This window comes from Callorhinchus milii, unplaced genomic scaffold, assembly GCF_018977255.1.
Source record: "Callorhinchus milii isolate IMCB2004 unplaced genomic scaffold, IMCB_Cmil_1.0 Scaffold2, whole genome shotgun sequence".
NCBI lineage: Eukaryota > Metazoa > Chordata > Chondrichthyes > Chimaeriformes > Callorhinchidae > Callorhinchus > Callorhinchus milii.
Window position 1 is genome coordinate 90,283,543 of NW_024704743.1, and position 24,805 is coordinate 90,308,347.

The 24,805-nt window shown below is 38.7% G+C and overlaps 1 protein-coding gene across 1 annotated transcript in view; it reads right to left on the bottom strand.

Moving 5' to 3' along the window:
* Positions 1-16,842, bottom strand: part of rims2a (regulating synaptic membrane exocytosis 2a) — a 390,995-nt gene extending 374,153 nt beyond the window's left edge. Inside the window, exons 1-3 of the mRNA XM_042332189.1 lie at positions 16,698-16,842; positions 11,546-11,578; positions 11,049-11,135 (exon numbers count right to left, since the gene is read on the bottom strand). Coding sequence (XP_042188123.1) covers positions 11,049-11,135; positions 11,546-11,578; positions 16,698-16,714 — 137 coding nt within the window. The 5' untranslated portion in view covers positions 16,715-16,842. The remainder of the gene's footprint in view (positions 1-11,048; positions 11,136-11,545; positions 11,579-16,697) is intronic.
* Between the last annotated feature and the right edge of the window lie 7,963 nt (positions 16,843-24,805).

Genomic DNA, 24,805 nt, shown 5'->3' on the forward strand with positions numbered 1-24,805 from the left:
GAAGGAAGAAACATTTGCACACTGAGGGCTCACAAACAGCCATGAGGTGAATGACCAATTAATCTGGAAGATGGTAAGCAATTAGGAAGGTGAACGGTATGTTAACATTCATTATGAAAGGATTCGAGTATAAGAATAGGGAAGTCTTTCTGCAACTGTATAGGGCCCTGGTGAGACCACACCTGAAATACTGTGTGCAGTTTTAGTCTCCTTATTTAAGGAAGGATGGACTTGCCTTGGAGGGGGTGCAGCGTAGATTTACTAGGTTAGTACCAGGGATGAAGGGGATGAGTTACGAGGATAGGCTGACCAATTTGGGCCTATATTCTCTAGAATATAGAAGAATTAGAGGGGATCTTATAGAAATCTATAAGATCATCAAAGGGCATGATAGAGTAGATAGTGGGAGATTGTTTCTCCTGGTTGGAGAAACTAAAACCAGGGGTCACAATTTTAAAATCAGAGGCCAGCCCTTTCGCACTGAGTTGAGGAAGAACTTTTTCACTCAAAGAGTAGTGAATGTATGGAACTCGCTACCCCAAAGGGCTGTTACGCTCAGTCCTTGAACATAATCAAGACTGAGATACATATGTTTCTTATTGCAAAAGGGATGAAGGAATATGGGGATAAGGCAGGGTTATGGTATTAGCTAAAGTTAGATTAGAAGATCAGTCATGATTGAATGGCGGGGCAGGCTCGATGGGCCGAATGGCCTATTCCTGCTCCTACATGTTATGTTATGGTTGCAGCTTCCAATAATTTACAAAACATTTTGACATTCAGAACTGACGTTCCATAGGCTTTTAGGTGTTTGCTGTAATAATGGTTGATTGAAGCCAACAACTACAATCACAACAGCACTCAGAGCATCACTAATATCACAAACACACTGCACTAGGAAATACAACTACAGCCAATCAACACAACAGCTCTGTGATGAAGGAGAAAAAGACTCAATCTCCTTCACATGGACATGGAATTGCTTCATCTGTTAAGAATGAGACTATGTTCAGACATTCAAGTCAATGGCAAGAAACGATGTACGAAATAGATCCTGCATGGAATCACGTTTCCCATTCCCCAGGTGTTTCCGAATTAGTAATAAATAGAGCTACTAATTTAAAGCTGTGAGTCCCACGGCTAAATTATAACCATAGCTCGCATCAGAAGGACAGCGCACATGTAGTGATCACAAATTATTGATCACTGAACTTATTCTATCCAATCATATCTGACATTTTGCTCAGTTTTATAAGAATTTATCCTGAGTAAGTTATGCCAGCGGCTTGTTAGCAGAAAATGTGGTTTAAAAATCCTTGCATTTATTCCCTGTGCTTTTTCACGTCAGAAGGACTTTTCAGAGCACTTATTGTGAAAAGATTATTGTGAAATGGAATGACTGTATTTGTAGGCAATCACAGCACAATTTGGCACAGCAATTTCTCACAAACAGCCATGAAGCAAGTGACTAATTTTATTTGGGGGATTATCATTGGCCAGGACACTGGGAGAAACTACTTTCTCTTTGCGAGTAGTGTCATGGGATCTTTAACGTCCACCCGAAAAGGCAGACATTAACCTCTGTTTAACATTTCATCCAAAACTTCATGGCACTTCCGACAATGAAGCATACTCCCAGCACTGACCTCAGATGATGTGAGTTCAAGTCCTGACGGACGATTTGAACCAACAACCTTCTAACTCGGAGGCGAGAATGCTACCACTGAGTCCAGCTGACGCACAGCTAACATTTACGTGTGGGTGCAAACCCTACATACAAAATACCAGTCATGAGCCAGGGGTATAGTGTACCAGTTTGGGGCTCTTACAATGTGACCAGAACACACGTGGGGTAAAATTTGCTGTGATAATCATCACTGGTGATAATAAAATCAATCACTTATTACGATGAGTCAGATACATTCTGCATTTAATATCTGGTGATAATTATCAAATCAAGTTACAAAACATTGCACATTTCACTTGATAACTGTATTCTTTATTACGATCTATCACAAAGCCCACAAAGGTCCAACGCATGAAAACATCTACCTTACAAAACACTGAAAAAACAGCCGTCAGCATTTAAAGGCTGCAAAAAGGCATAAATAACATTTTATAATATTATTTTTTAGTTGCGTGCAAAATGCAATTGAAAGTCAGCAGCTGAGCGGCTCAGTGAGTAAAACAATCTTTTGCTGAAACATTTATAAATGAAAGCTGTCATAATGTCTACATAAACTGTGTGGAGTTTTTTTCCGCAAGTGCTATAATGCTCCAGTGCTCGCAAAATAGCACTTTGTGTAACCAAATGAACTACTATTTTGAGCTGCCAATTAAATATTGACGATGATGTTGCTGTGAGTTTGCGGCACACATTTGTGTCAGCACTTTATACTCTTGCCATCGATACCAGGAAGGAAGTGACTTCACACAGGAGAGTAAACACAGTGAAAGAGTAAACATCAGGAAAAATATAGCAAGACAAATTCCATTGGGAGCATGCTGGGTCAGCAATAAGAAATGTCTCAGTAAATACTAAATGCATTCTTGTTGACAAAAATTCCATATTGTGTTTAAAAGAGTATGATTAGATATTTTGCTGGTTTCAGCTAATGCACCATTTAACAAAGCAACATAGTTCCTTCCTTAATGGACATCTCAAACCTCATACACCACAGTAAATAGGAGCAGAATAGAACACTACATATGCATACCATGAGGCAGACTAGGGTAAAGTAGGGAAAGGTATAGATGGATGCGATTAGAGCAGATAACTCCAGTGTGGGGAGCTAGGACAGACACAGTGGGCCGAATAGATGTCTTCTGTGCTTTTGAAATTTGTATGATTCTATGAAAACAAACATACATAATAATAAAGCAATTATACTTTCAATGACAAAAAAATAAAAAATAAATTGATCCTCTTTTGTTTTTAGAAGTCAAATAATACCATTGAGTATCTGAAAGCTTTTGTAGGACTTATATTTTGAAGCACAGACTACCAGAACAAGCTGATTTAGAAATTGCATTATGGTAATTATAATCCTTCATTTGATGTAGCTCCTATAAAGGTTTCAAATAATTACTCTCAATTAATTGCAAAATGCAAGGATAATTATTATTAATTACAGTGCCTGTTTTTGGTATGTATACACAGCAACCATTTGTAAACATCCATCAAGGTTCCATTCGGAAAACCTCCCTCATCTTTTAGTGCAATGAATAAAGAGACAAAACCTTGTTTGATTGACTCAGTGGAAGGAATTGAACCTCGACAATGCAGCTGGGATTCACTGGAGTATCAGCCTAGGCAATGAGCTTAAATCTTGATGTAGGACTTTAGACCGCAATCTTTTGACCAAAGAAAACAGTACTATGGTCAAGTTGATTTCCTGATCATGAAAGAGTTACCACATTTCCAGTTATTAGCAGTTTGCTTTATTAATATAACTGTTCTTCTCGTAACTTAAATATCTTACATTTGGAAATGTTAATGCCTTGCTCAGGCAATTGTAACTTGTGCCTCATTTTTCGAATTCTTAACCATTAATGCAAATAAAAAACAGTCAATGTTTAACAAGAGCCTATCAACCTGTACCTCTATAGAACACTAGCACAATTTTAACCAACATGGAATGTTATTATTTTTCATCTATGATTATCCGTAAACTTTCACCGGAACATTTTTCCAGAACAGCATTTACTTCAAAATAGTTTAATTAGAATTGATATCTTTCCCAATTTTATGCTTTAAAAAAAGATGGAGACTTTTTTCAATTGTTTCATTCAGGTATGCGGTGATGACCAACAGACTACGTTCCACAAAATAAACCACAGAGTAGTGAGAATAGTACTCGAGTTATGGTGACATCTGTGGACAGAACATGCGTAACAGCATGGATTATTTCGCACAAACAACTCAGTGTGTTATGCATTTTCTGTCCATACAATACATACATCACAATTCATAGCAACAAGTAATCCTGTCATTTGATATAGCACCTTAATGCATCATTGAGATGTCTCAAAAAGCATTTACATCAGTAATTGAGCTTTAAGTTACAGGTTCAGGTTACAATATGAATAACTTTGGTAACCGATTGATCACCATACTTTATAGAAACACATCTTACAAAGTGTGCTAGTGCAAGTGATCAGAAGCTGCAGTTGAGTTAGGGACATGCTATATAATGTGGTCTTGTGAGTTTCTGGAAGTTGTTATGTTGATACTGAGGCTGAAGATAATTATTGAATACAGAAGTTGTGTACAGACATTCACAAAATCATTTGTAGTGGATCTGGCTTTGCAATCTTATGCAGGAGATTAGCTATTTGAAACATAATACCTAATAATCATTGCATAGTGCCCACAATAACAAAATAAAAAGGGTTTTTTACACTACTGAGCATAAAGAATTGATATCTTGAGCACTATTATGCAATATGATTGTTGCGCACATGTACACTAGTTTGCAATTAAAATAGGGCTTCAAAATAGCTCATTGTTACATAAACCATTAGGGGCGAAACTTGCAGGGTTTCATAACATATTCCTTGTAAGTATCACCAATAAGGAATATATCAAAAGGCTGCAAATTTCATCCTATCAAGTGATTTGTATTGTATAAAATTAAAATCAGCCTGTAATTAAAAATATAGAAGAAGCTATAGAGTTTATCTCGTGCACAATTCAGTGAATGGTAATTTAACACCAGCATGAATTGTTTACAGTCATCAGATTCAAATAAATCTCACACTCACTGTAGCATGCTTTTTTTTCTTTAAAATATAATAGAATTACAATGCATACCAGGTCCCACTGGTGAGGCAAAACACAATCTGACTTTATTACAGCAAGTGGAATATTACTTTGTAAATCACGACATTCTGTCTCATGTGTACACCAGAAAAACGATTCGAATTGCGTTACGATTTAAGAGTCTATTAAAGGAACTAATAAAGAATAAAAATGTAAATCCCAACCCTCATTGTCTGAAATTCAGAACAAAGTTGCAGGTGTGCTCCCCTTACTGCACTATTGACATCTGTCCATGTAACTGATCTATGTTTATCTCCTTCAAGTACAAAATATATGTGGATCCGTAATACAGACATAGCTTAAAGCAATATGCAAACAGTGAGGCGAGCACAATGTTGGAGAATTTGCTGGAGAAAACGCATTGACTACAAACTAAATTAATTAAACTTCACTTTTACAATACTTCTCATCACTTCTCTTTCCCTGGATAATATTTTGTTTACAAAAGGTGAAAAAACTCTCCCTCCATTGCGTTGTATTTGAATATTAAAGTAATAATTAGCATGAGGTAACTCAGGATTGTGAGAATAATATATGTGTGGCCCTATGAGTCATGTATTATTGTACCATCAAAGTGATTTTTTTTATTGGACTATATCACCACCATTAAGAGTAGCACATGACCTGTCATCTCAATGCTGCTGGTCCTCTGTTCCATTCACATTTTTGGACAAGGCAAATACAAATACAGAATAAAATTTGGAATGTTAAGATAAACTTGGAGAAAATATCATTTAACTATCTTTCAAAAATAACAAAACAAATTGATTCATCAACCACATTCAGATCGTCGAGCCACAATCAGTGTAATCTCGATACGGATTGGTTAATTTTTCCTCCATGAATGCAAGGTAGGTAGGTCCTGAATTGCTTTACATTTCACAACAAGGAGAGAGAAAAAAAATACTTACCCGTTGAATAAATAGACTACAGTTCAGGTCCTAGCGATACAGTACTTGAACAATTCATGAACCCAACCAGAAACAGCATGCATACCTAATTAATTAAACTTCACTTTTACAACACTTTTTTATAATTAATGTTTAATTACTTAAACATACCTAATGCACGAGAACTCAAGTGGTTTGTAGAATGAGGTATTTATAGAGGTGTACTTTGAGATACACAAAATTCAATCTGAGGCTAGCATTGGGATTGAAGTTCAAATAAAGAAGGTATTATGCAAACCATACCTGAGATTTGGACATATACCACCAGGTATTGGATTCATTCTTCTCAATGACTGGACTACACAATCTGCCCATTAGGCTGATCGAAAACAAAAAACACCCCATTCTCAACAAGCAGAATCTTGCACCTATTCCTCTTATCCTGCTGTTATACAAGCAATTGAATGCACAGTCCCTATTAAATCACCAAAAAGATGCACACATTTACTCCCAATATGCCACCATTGAATGCATACAGTACCTAACACATAACCCGCCAAACACTCAGGCATGCATCAGATTGTAAAAGATCAAATACAACACGGTGTCAAAGGAAACGATCATGGAAAAAAATAAGGAAACGTCAACAGCAATTGAACAATACATTTAAAAAAGAAAGGACACCTACCTTTGCTTCTGCAATCTCTCCCAGCACAGACACCTACCATCTTTAGAGGCATGAAACATCGACACCACAGAATAGAATGTGTGAACGACAAGATGCATTTTGTCCCCTATACAGGGATCTCTTCTTTAAAAGAACCAATGGAGCCAAAATGGGAACTTTTCCAAATATTCAAATTTTACTTCAATTCAGGTAAATACTTGTATGTTTGGGTATATTCCTAATGGATGGTATGGTGTGCAGAGAGGCTTAAGGTGACTTGTCCTCATTCAACTTGTGTAAACAACATTTTGTCTCAACATTCCACTTATCCTCAATAAATGTTTGTCCCAAGATATACAAAATGCTTTTAAGGCTCAGATATCTTAGATTCCAATTCAACCTGAACAAAAGTATTGCAATTTTCCATTCTTGGATATCTCAGAACAATATTAATGTGGACATAAGTTCACAGTGAATAACTGCCATCACAATTGGCACAAAGTATAAATCTATGTAGGTCAAAGTTGTATACCTTAAACATTTTCAATATCAGAATAAATTATTCACAAATGTATGTACAAACATCAAGCATGGTTCTTAGATGCAAAGTGATACATCAAAATGGAGCAAATTATGTAAGAACCTATGGGTAATTGAGGGTGAGTGAAACATTTGGAATAATTCCAGATACAGAAACACACATGCCTAATAATCACATTTTCCACCACAACATTCACCTCTTTAGAAGTATTCACAAGGTCAGCCCAGCTTTGTAAATAAACTCAAAGATTCAAGGGATTTGTGTGTGAAGTGTTCATAATGGCAACATTTGTTTGGGGACGAGGAGGGAAAGAAACAATTTGCAATTTGATGAAAACAGAGACTCATTTTGATCTTAATCCAATCTATTCAATGCATTGCAAGGATCTTAAACATTTTTCACACTTATTAACCAATTTAATCATTAACCAATTCACAGGTAATGTCAGTAATACTCTTTCTTGTTACTTGCCAACACAATGGTAACATTAGAATTTAAAAAGGTCAAAAAAAATATTTTCTACACCAAATGACATTTTAAGAGAATGCTAAATTAAAGGATGAAAATGCGTTTCATTGTTTTAAATGGTTAATAGCATTTGATTTTTCAAATTTAGAATTTGTTACATTTTAAGGCCAAATTAAGGCATGGAATTAGTTGGAAGCATTTGTTAGACTGATCACAAATAAGAGATAGCAAGAGACACCCCAGTCTAATATTCGCTGGTCACTAACCTTCGTGAACCCTCCATTCCATGCTTACATTGACAGTTCTCAACACGCACGGAATATAAAATTCTCCAACATTACTAAACAACGAGGAGCACACCCCAAGACGACATATAAATGCAGTGATATTGGATAAGCTTAGCACCAAATTGTTGAGTGGCAGAGATATGAGCTGAAATATTGGGCAACACTGAATCAAAACACGTGGGAATTCAGCAAAAATAGGTTAATTGCACATTGCAGACTATACAAGATGGAAAACGGATAAACATTTGAACTAGAATATCAAAGGATATGAGGAGTTAGCAGGCAATTGATATTTGAGGAAAGTATCAACTCTAGCATGGGTTTATGTTCCAAATGGCCCTGTTCTGTGCTGTAATTTCCAAGTATCTACATGTAGTGAGGTGCAAGAGTGTTGACCACTAGCCAAGTTGTGAAATAGATCACTTATCAATTATTTACAGGTAATGCAAGATAAAGTTGTTGGGTAACCCGGAATCTTGAGAAATCAACCGTAGAATTGCTATTCAGATCAGAGCCTGGAAACCATTCCCCTAATAATTTCCTGGATAGACCAACTATATACAGAATTTTTTTAATTGGAGTGCTTTATCTCAGGCCGAAAGATCACAATATGGCACGCTAGGAGGGACCATATCCAACCCCACAAAATAAAAATGTCAATGATATGGCAAAGACTACAGTCAAGACTGCTCTGCTTCTCGGATGAAGGAAATGATTAACCAAAATTAACTTTAGTTGCTTAAAGCATCGGTCATCAAAATAAATTATGACCAATTTAAATTATTGAAGCATGACTTTTTTTTCAAAGTACTGTAGGGTCCTTGAACTTTCATGACATTTCGGGAAACAAACATTATTGGGGAAGTATATGTTTTGTGTTTCAATAATTAGCATAGACTACGTGCTCCTTTTTATCCTGTAAGAAAAATGTGTGTGGGGGGGTGGCGAAGGTGATCCTGTAGCTCAGTGGTTAGAGCACTCGCTTTGCAAGCGAGAGACCCGAGTTCAATTCCAGGCAGAGGGCGAAACCTTGGGCAAGTTTCCTTATTCCAGACGCCTAATAATAATCTCTCCAAAAAACAAAAAAAACGATAATAAATTGGTTATTTTCAATCTACGACTGTTTGTGGGACATTGCGCTATATCAAATGTAAGGATTATTATTATTATCCATCCTGAGTTCTAGAGAATTATTTCTCTATCACTTGTTTCAGAAATAAATCTGTGGTTATTTTTAACTAAAAAAGAATGTCTTCGTAAGTGTTGATATTCTAACCCTTGGTGATGACCTGGGCCAATAGAAATGTGCGGAAATATTTGTCTAAAAAATGCAGAGCACTTTACAAATTTTGGGAAACTTCTCCATTCCAGTGAAAGACATTTGAATCCCTTTTCCTTCCAAAAGGCAGTGGTACTCCTGTTTCCTTACCAAGTGACATTCCACATGTGTAATCCACGACAGCAAGTGCTGACTATTTGATTGTCACAAGATTGCAAGAGAGGTTTAGAGTAAGAAAACCCTTCAGCCCATTTGATCTCATTCTTCCAGAATACGTCACGTCGTAGTATCAGGTTTTTTTTAAATGAGTCCAGTCAAACATGAGTCAAACACACATTCTGGTCATCTATTCCAGCCATGAATTACCTACCCTCTGAATAAAAAAATAGTGCCTGGTGTCTCTCCTGAAATTGCCTTTTGCGATCCTAAACATGTGTCCTCCTGTTCTGCTGTCTCAGTGCATTCAAAAGTATTCTGGCTTTATGTTTTCAATCCCATTTAAAATGATATATACCTCTATAAGAGCCCCTCTGGGATGTCTCTTTTCAAACCATCTCAGGCAATCCCCGGCTGGGATGCCTTTCCTTTCCTCAACCCCCAGTACTGAGGAGAAACTTGGTACCTCAGTGATACCCCAGTCAAGTGCCTCTACCTCAGCACAAATAATCTGCATGGATCAGTTACTGATTTAAGGAACTATAATTTAGTTTATAAATTATATTTGTGATAAAATGTAATAAAGAGGGCACATTTGGAGCATTAGACTGTTTTAGAGACAAGAAAATCACTTAGCTTTATCGGATAATTGACAGTTCAATTAATTAATTATTCAACAAAAAATAGCAGATGCATAGCAGAGATTGCACAAAAGTGATCTAATCAAAAGAATTCGGATGATGCATTAGGCTGGAGAATCAACACTTAAATAAATGGTTTAAATTTATATCTGAGTCCATCAATGAGATTATAGCCTTGTGATAATTCTAGGGCAGCTATTATAATACATACTGTGGATTTTATTTGCTGGCTATGTTCCATTTTTGGAAGAAACTGGGAATTTATTCACAAAGATATTAAAAAACAGAATTTCTTCACTAGAGTGCTTTGAAGTTAAAACAAGTGAATTTTGAACTGATCTATTAACATGCATGATTTATTAACTCTAATAATATTTGAGAACAATAATAGACGGTACACAAAATTACATTGACAGCAGCTACATTTACAGCAATAAAATGCACGCCAAAGTATGATGGGCACATTACTGAAAAACAAACCTGAGAAATATTTTGAAGTTGGCTGCCTGAATATTCTAATCACCAGCATATATTTCAATGCAGCTACTGTGATCTTCATTGATTAAAATTCCCTTCACTAACGCTATTGAGTATCTAAAGTAATGAGAGAAAGGAAAAGGTGAAAGGAATTGGTAAAAAGTGAGAAATTTGGATCATGAGGATTATGAGGAGTTTTGATAAATGAGATTGAGAATGAGGTCTAATTTTGTGATATTCACAAACTGGATTCATTGTGTTAATCAATACGTCTGGTTTACGAATTTCACGATTGATGAAACGTGAATCCTAAGTCGCTAATTTTTAGAGAAAAAACAGAGTTTTGCTCGCAGGCCCTTTTCTGGACCTCAGTGACTTGGGATTTGCAATTTACAAAATCCACAAACCAGAAATCTCAAATAACCCAACAAATTCAGTTTGCGAAGGTGCCGTATTAGATCCCACATTGTACAAAAGGAGTTGACTTCTTGAATGAACAACGATCAACCTATGAACTAGAGGAATACTATTGTTCTACTGTATATTCTAAGGTACACGAATAGAACATTGACCTGCTGTATTTTCTCATTTTTGTTGTGTGATAATTCTAAGAAGCCAATCAACAATAGTGAAAGGTAAAATTATATTCAGAGAAAGTAGTTATTTTACATAAAGTGCACACAGAGCGTACAAACAAGATACAATAGCTATACTCTATACTCTATATGTGACCAGTTGTGAACTTGCAATGTCACATCCTGCCCGATTTGACAGAAATGTTAAAGCACCACATTCAAACTATATACAGCAGCTTACTTACGCCTGGGATTCCTTCTCATTTTGTTGTTTTTGTTGTGGCTGAAGAACGTTATTTACCAGTTCAGTGATCCCACTAAAGGGAAGCCACCTGTTTAAATAAGCAAATAATGTGACTGAACAACGCAATAAAATCAATTAAATTTGGCGTTCAGTGTCTTTACACCTAACACACAGGCAAGGAATAAAAGCTTCAGCCAATGCGAATGAGGGTTGCAATCAGATCCAGCCAGTAAGGATGTCGGCTAATATTATATTAGCTTACATTTAACTAATCCAAATGCAGGGAGCAAAGGAAAGCTACAACCAGTCTGGATGTGGATGATGTAAGAAGCTGGAGGCAGCTCTCTTACAGCCAGTTAGGAAGCAAGATGATGCACTACAGTTGCAACCAACTTGGTATCAGGAAAAGCTAATACCCAGAAGGTGCAGAAAGCACAGGGGCAAAACACTGCAAGGTAAAAGTTTTCAAGCTCACTACATTCGGAGATTACTACTTACTGTTGCTGTTGAGGTTTTTGTTCTTCTTTGACCCTAAAAAACAAGTTCATAGCTCAGTGCAGGATAAAGCAAAACTGAAAAACGATTTGATCTATAAATCAAATTGATAAAGGCTTGTTGAACTACCTACAAATACAGTCACTCCACTCCACAGTAAAATCCTGTGACTTTCTTTGAGGAGTTTCAATGAACTGATAAGGCACGATATCATATACAAGAATCATATTATTATTGACTACAGTTTTAACCAGGTAATAATGACATTGAAGTCTATCACGTACCTATAGCTAAAGGCAATATATCCCACATCCCATGTTACCAATCTAGAATCAGTAATTCGCTGATCGACCCCATATAATTGGTCATAGGAAGAATCCAATTTTAGAATCAGTTCTGCAAATGAACTTTATCAAACACCCCAGGGTCCAATTATTCCCTAATGCACTGTACCTGTGTTTCTTGCTCATGCCAAACAAAATTCACACTCACTGCAACAGCACCCTTCATTCAAATAGAACTGGCAAATCTGAGAACTGCAATTTGCAGTCACACTCACCTAAACTGCTTCTGACATGACTGTCATGGATTTATGTTGTCTTAAAGGTGATTTTGTCACACCACTACCATTGGGGTAAAATTCTACCTAGGCCTAGATTTACTTTATTTATGTAGCATTTCATGGCATCCAGAATTTTGGCAAATTCTTAAATACAACCTTAATTTTGAAGTTTTTTTTGTAGTTGCTTTCTGTAAAAAATCTGGCTTCAAAGTTGAGACTGAAATCAGCATTTTGCCAAATTTGGGGCACTCTGAAAAGTTAATAGAGTAAGTTGAGACCAAGTTGGAATTTTACTCCATAGAATTTTACTCCATAGGTTATTATACCAGGTAAATCCCTCAAACTATATACTCCTTTTAGAAATACAGCCCTTTTCACGCCATTATTTGTGTATTTTTGAAAAACACGTTATTAGTAAGGCAGGATTTTATATTAAACATAGTAACAACATTAATCTATACTTAATGGGTCACAATGGTAATGTTCGTATTCCTAGACACATTTGATTCATTTGAAGAGTTATTGTAAAAATGAATTTTGCAATTCCTCCCCCCCACCCCTCCCCGAATAAAATATTTAATATTTAAAGCCCACCTAAAGAGGCAGGTGTGATCTTGGTTTAACATCTCAACCAAAGAACGGCACCTCCAACAATGCAGCACCCCCACCCACCCAATTACTGCATAGAAGTGTCAGTCTAGACTATGTGAATTCTAAGTCCTGACATGGAGCTTGAACCCACTTCCTTCTAATTCAGAGGTGAGAGTGCTACCAACTGAGCCAGACTAACACCATAGTGTGTGAGGGAAGTATTATTGTTAAGTCACTCCACACTATTAAGTATTCTGAGATGTTATTAAGCATGATGGGTGCTATGTAAATGCAAGTTGTTGTTAAATTGCATTCTGTGTCGTATATTTTGGCAATTGACAGGTTCCATTCTAGGCCTCCTGGTCTGCGAGCTTGATACCTACACTAAATGATTAATCATTGTTAACTAATTCATCCTTAATCAATATTTAGCCAAATCCAAATGTTACACAAAAAAATCTGCACAATCCCATCCAAAGACAAACTGGAAAGATATTGATGTAAAACTTCAACTCAGATCCAGATATTGGAAAAGTATAAACCTGGTACATGTTTACAGTATATTACAGAAGAGCTTTGAGATGTCTCGAAGTCGTGATAAGACGCTATATCATATATCATAATGGTCTTAAGATCATTTGAAACCATGGAGTATTACAGCATCCCAACTGTTCTACCCAGTTTACTGGACTTGGTGAACCTGTATCTTAGCTGGGCCAAAGTTGAAATATCTTGTACAGTTATAGTAATCATAATATTTTTTGCATTTATGGAGTCCTGTAGCTGAGTGGTTAGAACACTTGCCCCGCAAGCGGGAGGACCTGGGTTTGATTCCCGGGCAGGGAAAAACGTTGAGCAGGCTTCTTTACTCTATACGCCTCTGTTTACCTAGCAGTAAGTAGGAACCTGATTGTTAATCGACTGGAGGATCTCTTTTTTGGACTAATAATCCCTTAAAAAATAATAACAATAATTTGGTCACTCAATCCACGACTGTTTGTGGGACACTGCTGTGCGCAATTGGCTACCGCATTTCGCCTACAAAATATATAGTCAATATACTTTACTGTGTATTCTGTGAAGCGCTTTGAGACAACTCAAAGACATGATAAAGCGCTATAACAAATGCAAGAATTATTATTATTAGAATTAGTGTCCTATAATGTCTTTGAAAAATTGTCTTAGCCACTACATTTCTACATAAGATATAATTATAGGAGTCCTGTAGCTCAGTAGTTAGAGCACTCACCTCACAAGCAAGAGATCTGTGTTTGATTTCCGGCAAGGCAAAATCTTGGGCTATTTTCGTTATTCCACACATCTGATAATAATCCCTCAAGAAAAAAACCCAATAATAATTTGGTCACTCAATCCATGTCTGTTTGTGGGACACTGTTGTGGCTACTGGTTGCTACGTTTCGCCCACAAAGAATACAATCAATTCACTTTATAGTTTATTCTATGAAGCGCTTTGAGACATCTAGAAGATGTGAAAAGCGCTAAATCAAATGCAAGGATTCCAGAGAAAGCAGCGACAGATAAGATCAAGGTCTTTCTTTTTATTTTATTTCAGTTTAACTTACTCAATCTATTATATAACACATTATCATTTTCTTAGTAATCATTAATTAATTTTAATTGGAAAATGAACTGGTGAGAATGTATTTCATATTAATAATAATAAATTATTCAATGTGGCAACATAGTACAAGTTATGAAACACAGTAAAGAATAGCTCTGGCACTCATGCCGTCCGCCCCACCCCACTTCCCCAAAACCACACACACACAAAAAATCTTCATATCATTCTGGCGCCAAGTTGTATTTCAGGAACACAGACACACTTTGATTTAAAATCCTGGAAGCACACAGGATTTCAGTGCTGTTTGGAATTTTACAGTGTCTGAATTTAACTCAGAATCCCATTTTTAGCTGAACTCAAATGCTGATCCATGTGACCCAGAGCAGGAACAAAGGGAAGAAATCCTCAGGCAAAATCATTTTCCTGAGGATGGAGTGAGTGGGACGGGAAACATCAGGTTAGTAATTGCCAGACATTTCACTCCTTGTGAATTTTTATTCAACTTTTAATAATGAGCTGGTAGCACATTCTTGTTATTGATGTATGATAATCCTGGCCAATGAATGTGATGAATAAATGTGGCATGCTGCAATACAACCAACTGCCCGATAACTGACCTGAAGCATTTATTATCATGAAGCTAGATATTCATCAAGGTGATTAAATAAAATTACAGCTAAACCTATTAGAAGTGAGATCAGATAAGGAACATTTATGAAGTAGATGAAACCATGCTTTGTCTTATACAAATATTGAGTCAACAAGTAGCAGTGTTCCAGTGGGCTAGTTAGAATACGTCTGATTTGGCCTCATCTCCAGCCCAGCCTGATAGGATGAAGCAGCTTGTCCTCTGTTAAAGACTTGAGCGAATTACCAACTCATCTTTTATTTCTACTGATGGTGAAGATCCACTGCTGTGAATAACTGGTGTATTCAATCATTTCCAGAAATATACAAACTATACTTTTGAATAATTCATGCAGATTAAGTAATAATGGATAACACCGCACCAGATAATTGATATATCGTGTTGATTTGAACAGATACGTTCTTTAATGTTTCTTCCACATTTCATTTCTGGCACATTATAAATGGAATACAAATCTTTTATTCACATTTGATTGTAAATTGTGGTCACTGAGTCACTCTTGTTTTTTTTTAGCCATCTAGAACTTTCAGAAAATCACTTCAAAACTCAAATAGTAGCAGATAGCTCTCCAATACCAACAAGTGCTGAAAGGCAGAATTGATGGGCATGTTGCAGTCCTGCAGTTATTCAAATTGGGACATATTTTTGAACTTTTAGAAGACTGATTCACATGGGTTATTAGCTAAAGAGTAAACCATGTGTTAGTCTGATGAGAAGATATTAGCCTTACTGTATACTGGTATGTTAGTCTCTTACGTTCTGTTGTGATCTGCTGAATAAATGCGCAATATGTAGACTTTGCAATAAAACAACCCTCATTATCAGACAGGGCACTAGAGACACACATAAAAATCAATGGAACCACACAACTAGTTTCATCACTGAGGTACAAGGAAGATTTCCACTATGTCATTAGAGGTTCTTTTTAACACCACAGGCACTTAAACAAGAAACTTAAATCCAAACGTCATAATTTAACTGACTATTTGTAAATTTATTGTTAAAATGAAAGGGAAGACTTTCACAATGTTATTTCCACACCTCCACTCAATACCAATTTTAAAACCATGCCGAAAGGACTGGGGTCAGTCCAAAGGTTCTGCTTTGCAGCTGATTTCATAATAGCAAGCTGATGGAATTCTTTGTGATTTCATAACATGTACAGCCTTGAATGGTTTCAACAGTGGGATCTTCCTCTAGAAATATTTGTGTGATGATCATGCTATTCAAACTGTTCCGAACAACATGCATTACAAAATTACAGCAGATTCAATCTGTCCATCAACGTCTCAGTGGAAAAAGTAAAGCTGCTGTACAAGCTGTCAGAACCCCGTGTTGTGAAGACTTGTCGATGGGAATATTGTTACTTGCAAGCTAAAAACTACAAATAGCTTAAGGGCTTTCAATTGCGTCTGCTTCGAAGTAGATGGACAAAATAGACTACAAATATATCAGAAGGCTGGAAGCAAAGGCATGCCAATAAAGTCAGGACTTATCACTTCAACTTCTCTCAGCTGAATAATGTAGGTCCGGTGTAATTGTTCCAGGCAACAAATGTTCATCACTCCTGAATAAGGAGACAGCTGGTGTTTTCAATTCTGCATTGTACTGTAAAGAACTTCCATGTTTCGAGCTAGACAATAATAGTTCCAGTACAAGGTTATATTAGTTTTAAAATGAAATGGCTCTTTTCCGACAAGTCTATTGAAATTCAGAAATACCACCCCCTCTGGCAAAGCCCATAACATGTAATGTTCCAGTTAAGTCCTACCTGTTCCAGATGTACATGATGTCACGTCAGATGAATAGAAAATACAATTTTGCAAGTTGTTGCTTTATCAAGTCAAGGCTCCAGTGCAAATCTAGCAGTCGATTACACTCTTTGCAGTTTGGTGTTAAGCCCAGCAACCCTGACCTGCTGCACTTATCCCAGAGCAAAATAATCAACAATCTGTAGATGTCCTAGAATCCTTTTGCCTGTTCTAGACAAGAATTTGATATGACCTTTGAGTTATAAAAACAGAGCAGAAAAACTCTGCAACTATGTCATACAAGCTTTATGTCCTCTAAGCCTCGAGTCCTCCACATTGCTCTCTAAAGTCAATAAGGTCTCATTTATTGGATCATTGTGGTGCCAGATCTTTGTCATGAGATAGGCATCATGCTGTGGAAATCCTGTTAAATGCCATGGCAAACTGCTGTGGCTGCATATGGCTTGCTTGCCACTGCCTGACTTTTTTTTCATTCCCCAGTTTCTTTGAGCATAGGCCACTGTCCAAATTCTAATGCAGAATATATAGTTTCCACAAACCTTTCCTCTAACATGAAACATACAATCTATCCAAATTACGACTGGGTAGAATAGATAGAATACATTAAATTATAAAAGCAGGATAAAGAATAGGCAACAGGGGAGAAGAAACTATAAATGTCAACATTGTTATTAAGTTTTTCTCCCTAATCTCCACTGGGTTCCAGTTCCCCAGAGATTCAACTTCAAAATCATCTTCCTGATTTTTCACATCCCCTCATGATCTTGCCCTCCCTACTTCTCCAATCTCCTCTAGCACTATTCTGTCCCTGCCCTCTGTTCCTCTGACTATGGTCACCAAACCTTCAGCCACAATCCTCCGCACTCCCCTCAAACTTATCTCCCCCAAATCTTGCATCCCTTTCCACCTCCTTCAAAATCCTATATTGTTACAAGCCTTTCATAACTACCTCAAATGCTGTTGCCCCTGTGCTATGGCCTTTGTCTAGTGCTTCAAGACCTCCATCCTGCAGGAAAACAATACAACAGAATTTACATTTATATAGCTCCATTCAAGCCAGGAGGACATCTCAAAACACTTGAAGGAGACTATACAAAGTCCCAGTTGTTAATTATTTAAGTGTTGTATAGGATTAATATTACCGTGACTAATCATCTCAAATATTATCTTACCTCTGTTCCTCCGATAATAGGTTTGATGTTAGCATCACCATATGTCAGCTGAAAATTCCAATAAAGGCCTGGTGTAAGGATACGAATTGTCCAGACCATCCAGCAGTGCCAGGGTTAAATTTTGCCTTCTACAATCAGTTTGAATTATTCATACTTTACTTTGTAGAGACATTGAAACCAAGTGTTTGCTAACTGATTTAACATAGCACTCATTGCTTCCACAAGTTGCTAACCTAGCAAACTTCTTGAGGGAAAGTGCTATGCAAATAAACTCAGGTCCCCATATAAAAACTCCAGAATATTTGCATAGAGGCAGCAGTAGATATGCGGCAGGTGAGAATCAATGATGGCTTCTCACCCCTGTGGTCCCTTAAAGGCTCCAGGGTAATCTTTTGATGGCTGAGAAACTTTCAGTGTTTCATCTTATAAGGTGTCAGCCTGGCTCAGTTGACGATAATCTCGCCTATGAATTATATGTTTGTGGTTTCAAGTCTCCTTGGGAGGTGATAAGTGAGGTCTCCTTAGAGCTGAACTGGCTCCAACGTGTCATGCCCGGCAACGGAATGTCGGATGTAAGGATATGACAGACCTCTGTGGCGGTCTCAGTAGTCCAGGTCCTGTGCCAGGCGGATCCGCAGTTTTGATGAAAGCACAACCAGCCTGGCTCATCGGCAGGATCTGGAAGGAAAGACCAGTCACCGGTGGCAGGAAGTCATCCCACTCAGCTCCTATTAACCCTGAAAGCCAAAGCTGTAATGGGTAGGGTGGTCCTAGCTGGAAAGCAGCGGGAAAGGTTGCCAGATAGCAATATCAATGGCAAGCTATGAGGTTTTAGCTGGCTAGACTCCAGCAGTATCCCAACATATATTCTGGGGTCCCCGAGTCTTGACTCTTGCCGACCTGCGCCTAATACTTTCCAGAATTAGGTAAGCAGGATGCATCCATCTAGGGAGAGAGTATGAATTCCATTCCAACAATCTATCTCTTGGATTTCCTTATGTAAGTGGGATGCATGGAAATCTCAAGTTTGGTTTGGATACTCTTAAGCATGGTGATGGCTTTCCGCACGTATTAGACACCTGGCTGACACCACAAAAAAAAATGGCTTCAAGCTCCATGTTGTGCCTTTGACTTCACAGTCTCGGCTGACACTCCAATACTGTTGGGAAACACTGCATTGTTGGAGGTACCATCATTCAGATGAGACTTTAAACCAAGGCACCGTCTGCCTATTCAGAGATGAAAGATTCCAAGGCACTATTTCAAAAGAGAAATGAATTTCTCCCCAAATCCCTCAAAATTGGTCATTCACTTCATGGCTGTTTGTGAGACATTGCAGTGGGCATATTGACTGTCACATTCACCTACAAATACACAATCATTAAACTTTACATTGAATTCTTTGAAGCGCTTTGAGACTTCCTCCTGATGTGAAAGCCGCAATAACAGATACAAGGATTATTTATTTTACTTGGACCTGTGACCGGTTCTATAATACCATTAAAAGAAAACAAATTGCAGTGAGTCAGTCACAAGTGGCAAGCTGAGCATATCCAAAACCACACTTTAGTTTCTTTTGATTAATTTTTTCCTTTTTCAAGGTTGTGAGTTCTAGTTCTCTATCAGGATTTGAGTTTATACTCTCGTCTGACTCTCCAGTTCAGTACCGGGAAGCACTGCATTTCTCCCAGCACTGGGAGCAAGATATTGACTTTTCTCCTGTCTATCTGTTCCAGTGAATGTTAAAAATTCCATGTTGCTATTTGAAAAATGAAGGGAGTTTCTCCCAGTGTAACAGCCAGAAATCCTACAAATAAGTTGGCCATGGCTGTTTGTGGCACTTTGCTGGTACAAATGGCTGCCACATTTGCAGATGATTATTCTCTAGTTTGGTTATTGTTTTCGTAGGCAAAGTTCTTTAAAATCTTCAACATAAGGTGTTACAAAAATGCAGCTTCTTGCATCTTTCTCATGGTTCTAATGCAATGGGATTAGAAATGTAAAATATATATTGCACTCCACATCGCTTTGATCCTAGGATAGAAGCTTTACCTGTTCAAGTTCAGCATAAAGAACCACATTATTCCTGAAAATAAAATTACTAGCTTCTGTGGGAAGAAAAAAAAAATCTCTGGAAATTAATTCAGCTCACTTTTTGCCATGTAAACGGTGACAGGTTCGTGGTTAAAATCCCCTCCCTTCTTTAGCTTCTCTCTCACTCACAGGCCACAATCTGGCAAAGAAGGTCAAAATCCACAGATTTTCCCCAAATCAATGCCAATCTCAATCAAAGGGAGGAGAAAATCTCATCAGCTTATCAAGAATGCAGATTTTAGCCAAACAGCAACCTAAAACAGTTTAGTAGTCAGTATGATGAGAAATTCCCATTTACACTCTTTCCTGGGTCATACTTCTAGACTCTTCTGCAGTAATAATGCAGTAATAATGTAATAATGAGCAACTCCTTTGGCTGTGCATTGTTTATTTTAAGGAGTATTTCATTGGTACTCAATCAGATTTTGAGAGGAGCGAACCTGCAGGAGAAACAATATTTATGAGGTCGCAAATTTGCTTTGCTAATGGCCCCTGTAAGGTGATTTTAATCAACAGGATTCTGAATTTTAATGATAAATAATTCTTGGTGTTCAAGTCACAGACGAGGATTATATTGTATTAGACAACTTCAAACCACTGCATGGATTAGGAAGACTGGATCAGTCAATTCAAATTCCAAGCTTGTGGCACTGTCAAAAAATACAAATGTAAGGTAGTTCCAAAATTGTTGCTGAGTTTTTTGGTACACAATATAATTCTTTATTCTACTACTTTATGACCATTACATTCAGATCAAGCTTGATTAACTTTCACCTGTGATCTGGATTTCTCCTTCCAAATGGTTTTGTATTGGCCATTTAAAATGATTATTCTTTAACTAAACCTTTCCCTTCATAAACAGTATCTCTACAATACTGCATCATTACACGTGTTGAGCTAATGAGTGCTGAAATTAATGCACTTAGTGAAACAAAAGCATCTCTCTCACCACCCTCCGTTATAGTATTCATACCCAACAAAATGAGCTGCTTTAATTAGAAAAGTAGCTATTTATTTTTAGGTCACACTGCATTTCGTTTTAAGAATTATTTTTCAACTACCAAATCAGGTCTACAACACTAAATAAAGTGTAAAGAACATAGAGGAGAAACAAAGCGTTTTTGGAAGTAAGTATATGCCTTCGGTCACTTCAATCCTAACCTCTGGAACTCCCTGTCTCTATCCGCCTCTCCCCCTCTTTATGTATCTTTAAATCCCTCCTTAAAACTTACCTCTTTTGCTGGTCTATGTCACCTCCCCCTTCTCCCCCACCCTCTCTCGCATAGTGCCCAACCCTGCCATTGTGCAGCACTTTGAGAGATAATTGCTGTGTTAAGGGAGCTATATAAATGTTGTTGTTCTACTTCTTTGATTGTGCTTTCAGTCATCTTTCCCTTCCCCAGCCCTCTCAGCTCCTCCCACCAGCTCGTGTGCTAAGCCAGGTTTGTTGAGCACCTTGGGACATCCTTGCGATGTGAAAGATGCTATATAAATGTAAATTTGTATATGTATTGTACTTGTTGTTCTTAAGTCATAGAACATACATAACAAGTGAAAAATGAGTAAATGTAAATCAATCTCTCAACTGCAACAACAACAGCTTATATTTATATAGTGCCCCTTACGCAGGGTAGCTTCGTGCACACCTCTCCTCCCACTCCCTCTTCGAACCCCTCCAGTCCGGTTTCCGCTCTGCCCACAGTTCAGAGACTGCGCCTGTGAAAATCGCAAACGACATCCTCTCTATCTGTGACCAGGGCTCCCTCTGCCTCCTTATCCTTCTGGACCTCTCCGCCGTGTTCGATACAGTCAATCACGCCATCCTCCTCCACCGCCTTTCCTCTGTCATCCACCTCAGTGGGACCGCACTCGCCTGGTTCGAGTCCTACCTCACAAACCGCCAGCAGTACATCTGCACAAACGGCTTCTCCTCTCGCTCTCACCTGGTTACCTGTGGGGTACCCCAAGGATCCATCCTTGGCCCCCTCCTCTTTCTGATCTACATGCTCCCTCTTGGGGATGTCATCCGTAGACATGGGGTACATTTCCACATGTATGAAGATGACATCCAACTCTATTTTTCCACCTCTCTTTGCGCCCCCCAGTCCCCTGATGTTCTGTCAGCCTGCCTGTCAGATCTCAGAGGCTGGATGAGCGCAAACTTCCTTCAGCTGAACTTTGACAAGACGGAAGCCATACTCTTTGGCTCTCGTCAACGTCTAAAATCTCACAGCTCTCACCTCCTCCACCTACCCGACCTCCCCCTAAAACTCTCCGAACCCATACGCAACCTAGGCATCAGGTTCGACCCCCAATTATCCTTCCTCCCCCACATACGGTCCCTCACCAGCACCGCCTTCTACCACCTCCAACGCATCGCCTGTCTACACAAATACCTCTCCCCAAAAGCCGCTGAAACCCTGGTCCATGCCTTTTCACCTCTCGGCTGGACTACTCCAACGCCCTCCTCGCCGGTCTCCCATCCAATACCATCCATAAAATCCAAATCATTCAAAACTCTTCCACCCGCATTCTCACCCGCACAAAACTCCGCTCCCCGATCACCCCAGTCCTTGCCAGACTGCACTGGCTGCCTATCCCAGAGAGGATCGATTTCAAGTTCCTCACCCTTGTATTCAAGTCCCTGCACTCCTCTGCACCCCCCTACCTCTCTGACCTCCTCTCTCCTTATAACAGTACACGTTGCCTTCGTTCCTCAGGGTCTGGCCTCCTACTCATCTCCCGAGTCCTCCGTTCCACCCTCGGCGGCCGTGCCTTCAGCCACTATGCCCCGAGGCTCTGGAACTGCCTTCCTCTCTCATTCCCTCCCTTCCCATTTTCAGGTCTCTGCTGAAGACCTTTCTTTTCGACCGTGCCTTTGGTCACCTACCTCCCCTCCCCCTGGCTCGGTCCTGGGATCTGTTACTGTGAGGTGCTCTGAGACGCCGTCCAGCGTGGAGGGCACTATATAAGTCCAAGTTGTTGTTGTTGTAGCATCCCAGACTGCTTTACAGTGGTGGAGCATGATGCCTGAGCCATGGGGGGTGGGGAAGGGGGAGGTGACTGTAGGCACGGTCAAAGAGGAAAGTCTTCAGGCGCAACATGAAGATGGGGAAGGAAGGGGCAAGACTGAGGGACAGAGGAAACATGTTCCAGAGTTTTGGGGAATAGTTGCTGAAAGCACGGCCACCAATGATGGAACGGAGGGCATGAGGGACATGCAGAAGGCCAGAGCCAGTCGAGCGGAGGCAGCGAGTTGTGTAGTAAGCAGATCGGAGAGGTAGGGAGGTGCCAGGGCATAAAGGGATTTGAATACGAGTGTGAGGAACTTGAAATCAAAATCAGTGAAGCCTGGCTAGAACTGGTGTGATGTGGTACGGAGTTCAGTACAGGTGAGTATGCCGGCGGCAGAGTTTTGGATCAGCTGCATCTTGTGGATGGTGGAGCTGGGGAGACCGGCAAAGAGGGCATTTGAGAAGTCTAGCTCGGAGGTGACAAACGCATAGACGAGTGTTTCAGTTGCGTCTGGGGTAAGGTACGGTCGGAGGTGGGCAATTTGGCACAATGAAAAAAGCACAAGCGCAGTCTCTGTACTGTGGGCAGAGCGGAAACGTGCAGCACAAGCTGAAATCACTGAATCTTTAATAAGTGGTTCCCGATTCGGAGATTTGCTCCATTCATCTCATATAATTTAAAACAACAATGACAAGAAAGTATCATGTTCATGCTGCGCTCAATATAGAAGGCATTCAGGAGCATTCTGAATTAATCTCCCTCTCAAATTACTGCAGATATTACCAATTGGAAGCACATAGAACACTAAAAATAATCTCTCCTGCTAGGGGGCTATAGAAAACGAATAAAAAGAAAATATGTTCTTTTCAGGTGCAGTAAATATGACAATACAGGTCAAGTTTTAAAAAGAAACTATTTTTGACATATCAAGTTGTCACCAGTCAGGCTCCTGCATGAATTATTGGGCCATCACGCATCTCGTCCTCGATTTATACTGGAGATGGCTTTGTGCCAAATTGTCTCAAATTTTCACCGCAAATCGCCACTAAAACGCATACTACAAGACTAGAAATTATTCTCTTTGTTAGATCAGTCGCAACTATGTTAATGCTAACTGTGTTAACTATGTAATCAATGTGGTATCAATTGCATTCCATGCCTTCAGTTTACTTTAAATGTACAGGGACATTTTCAATAGCCGAGAAGAGGGATCAGTGCACTAAAAATAAGCCACATTGAGCTGCAGCTGGTCATCCATTAATGACCTGATCGTATTGGACTTCTAAGAGCAGATTTAAGAAGTGGCTCGTATAATCGATGACAATGCTGCATTGACAACACCTTACTGACAATCTATTCTCTCAACTAGTTCAGAAGTACCACTCAGGATTGGAATCTGTTGTGAAATAGCTCATACAATGCATAATATCTTTATTCTATACCCAACAATAACAACAACAACTTGCACTTATATAGCACCCTCCACGCAGGCCAGTGTCTCAGAGCGCTTAAATTTATCCAAGTATGGTCTGAGAACTGGACAATATATTTTAATGGTCTAACTGATATTTATAAGTATAGGTGTATGGATACAATTTATAGATCATACATATCTTACTGCTAGATAATAAGATGTATTTCAATTTGACGGCTTTATAACAGTGTCAACATTAAGAAATCTCAAGTCTAACATTTTATGTTTTAGATGCACACTGAATCTATTGTTCACAAGTGAGGCTTAGGTGATGAAAGCTCTTCACCCATTTGATCTTCACACACTCATCCACCATACAAAATCTTCCCATTTACAGCATCAAGCTGTTTCT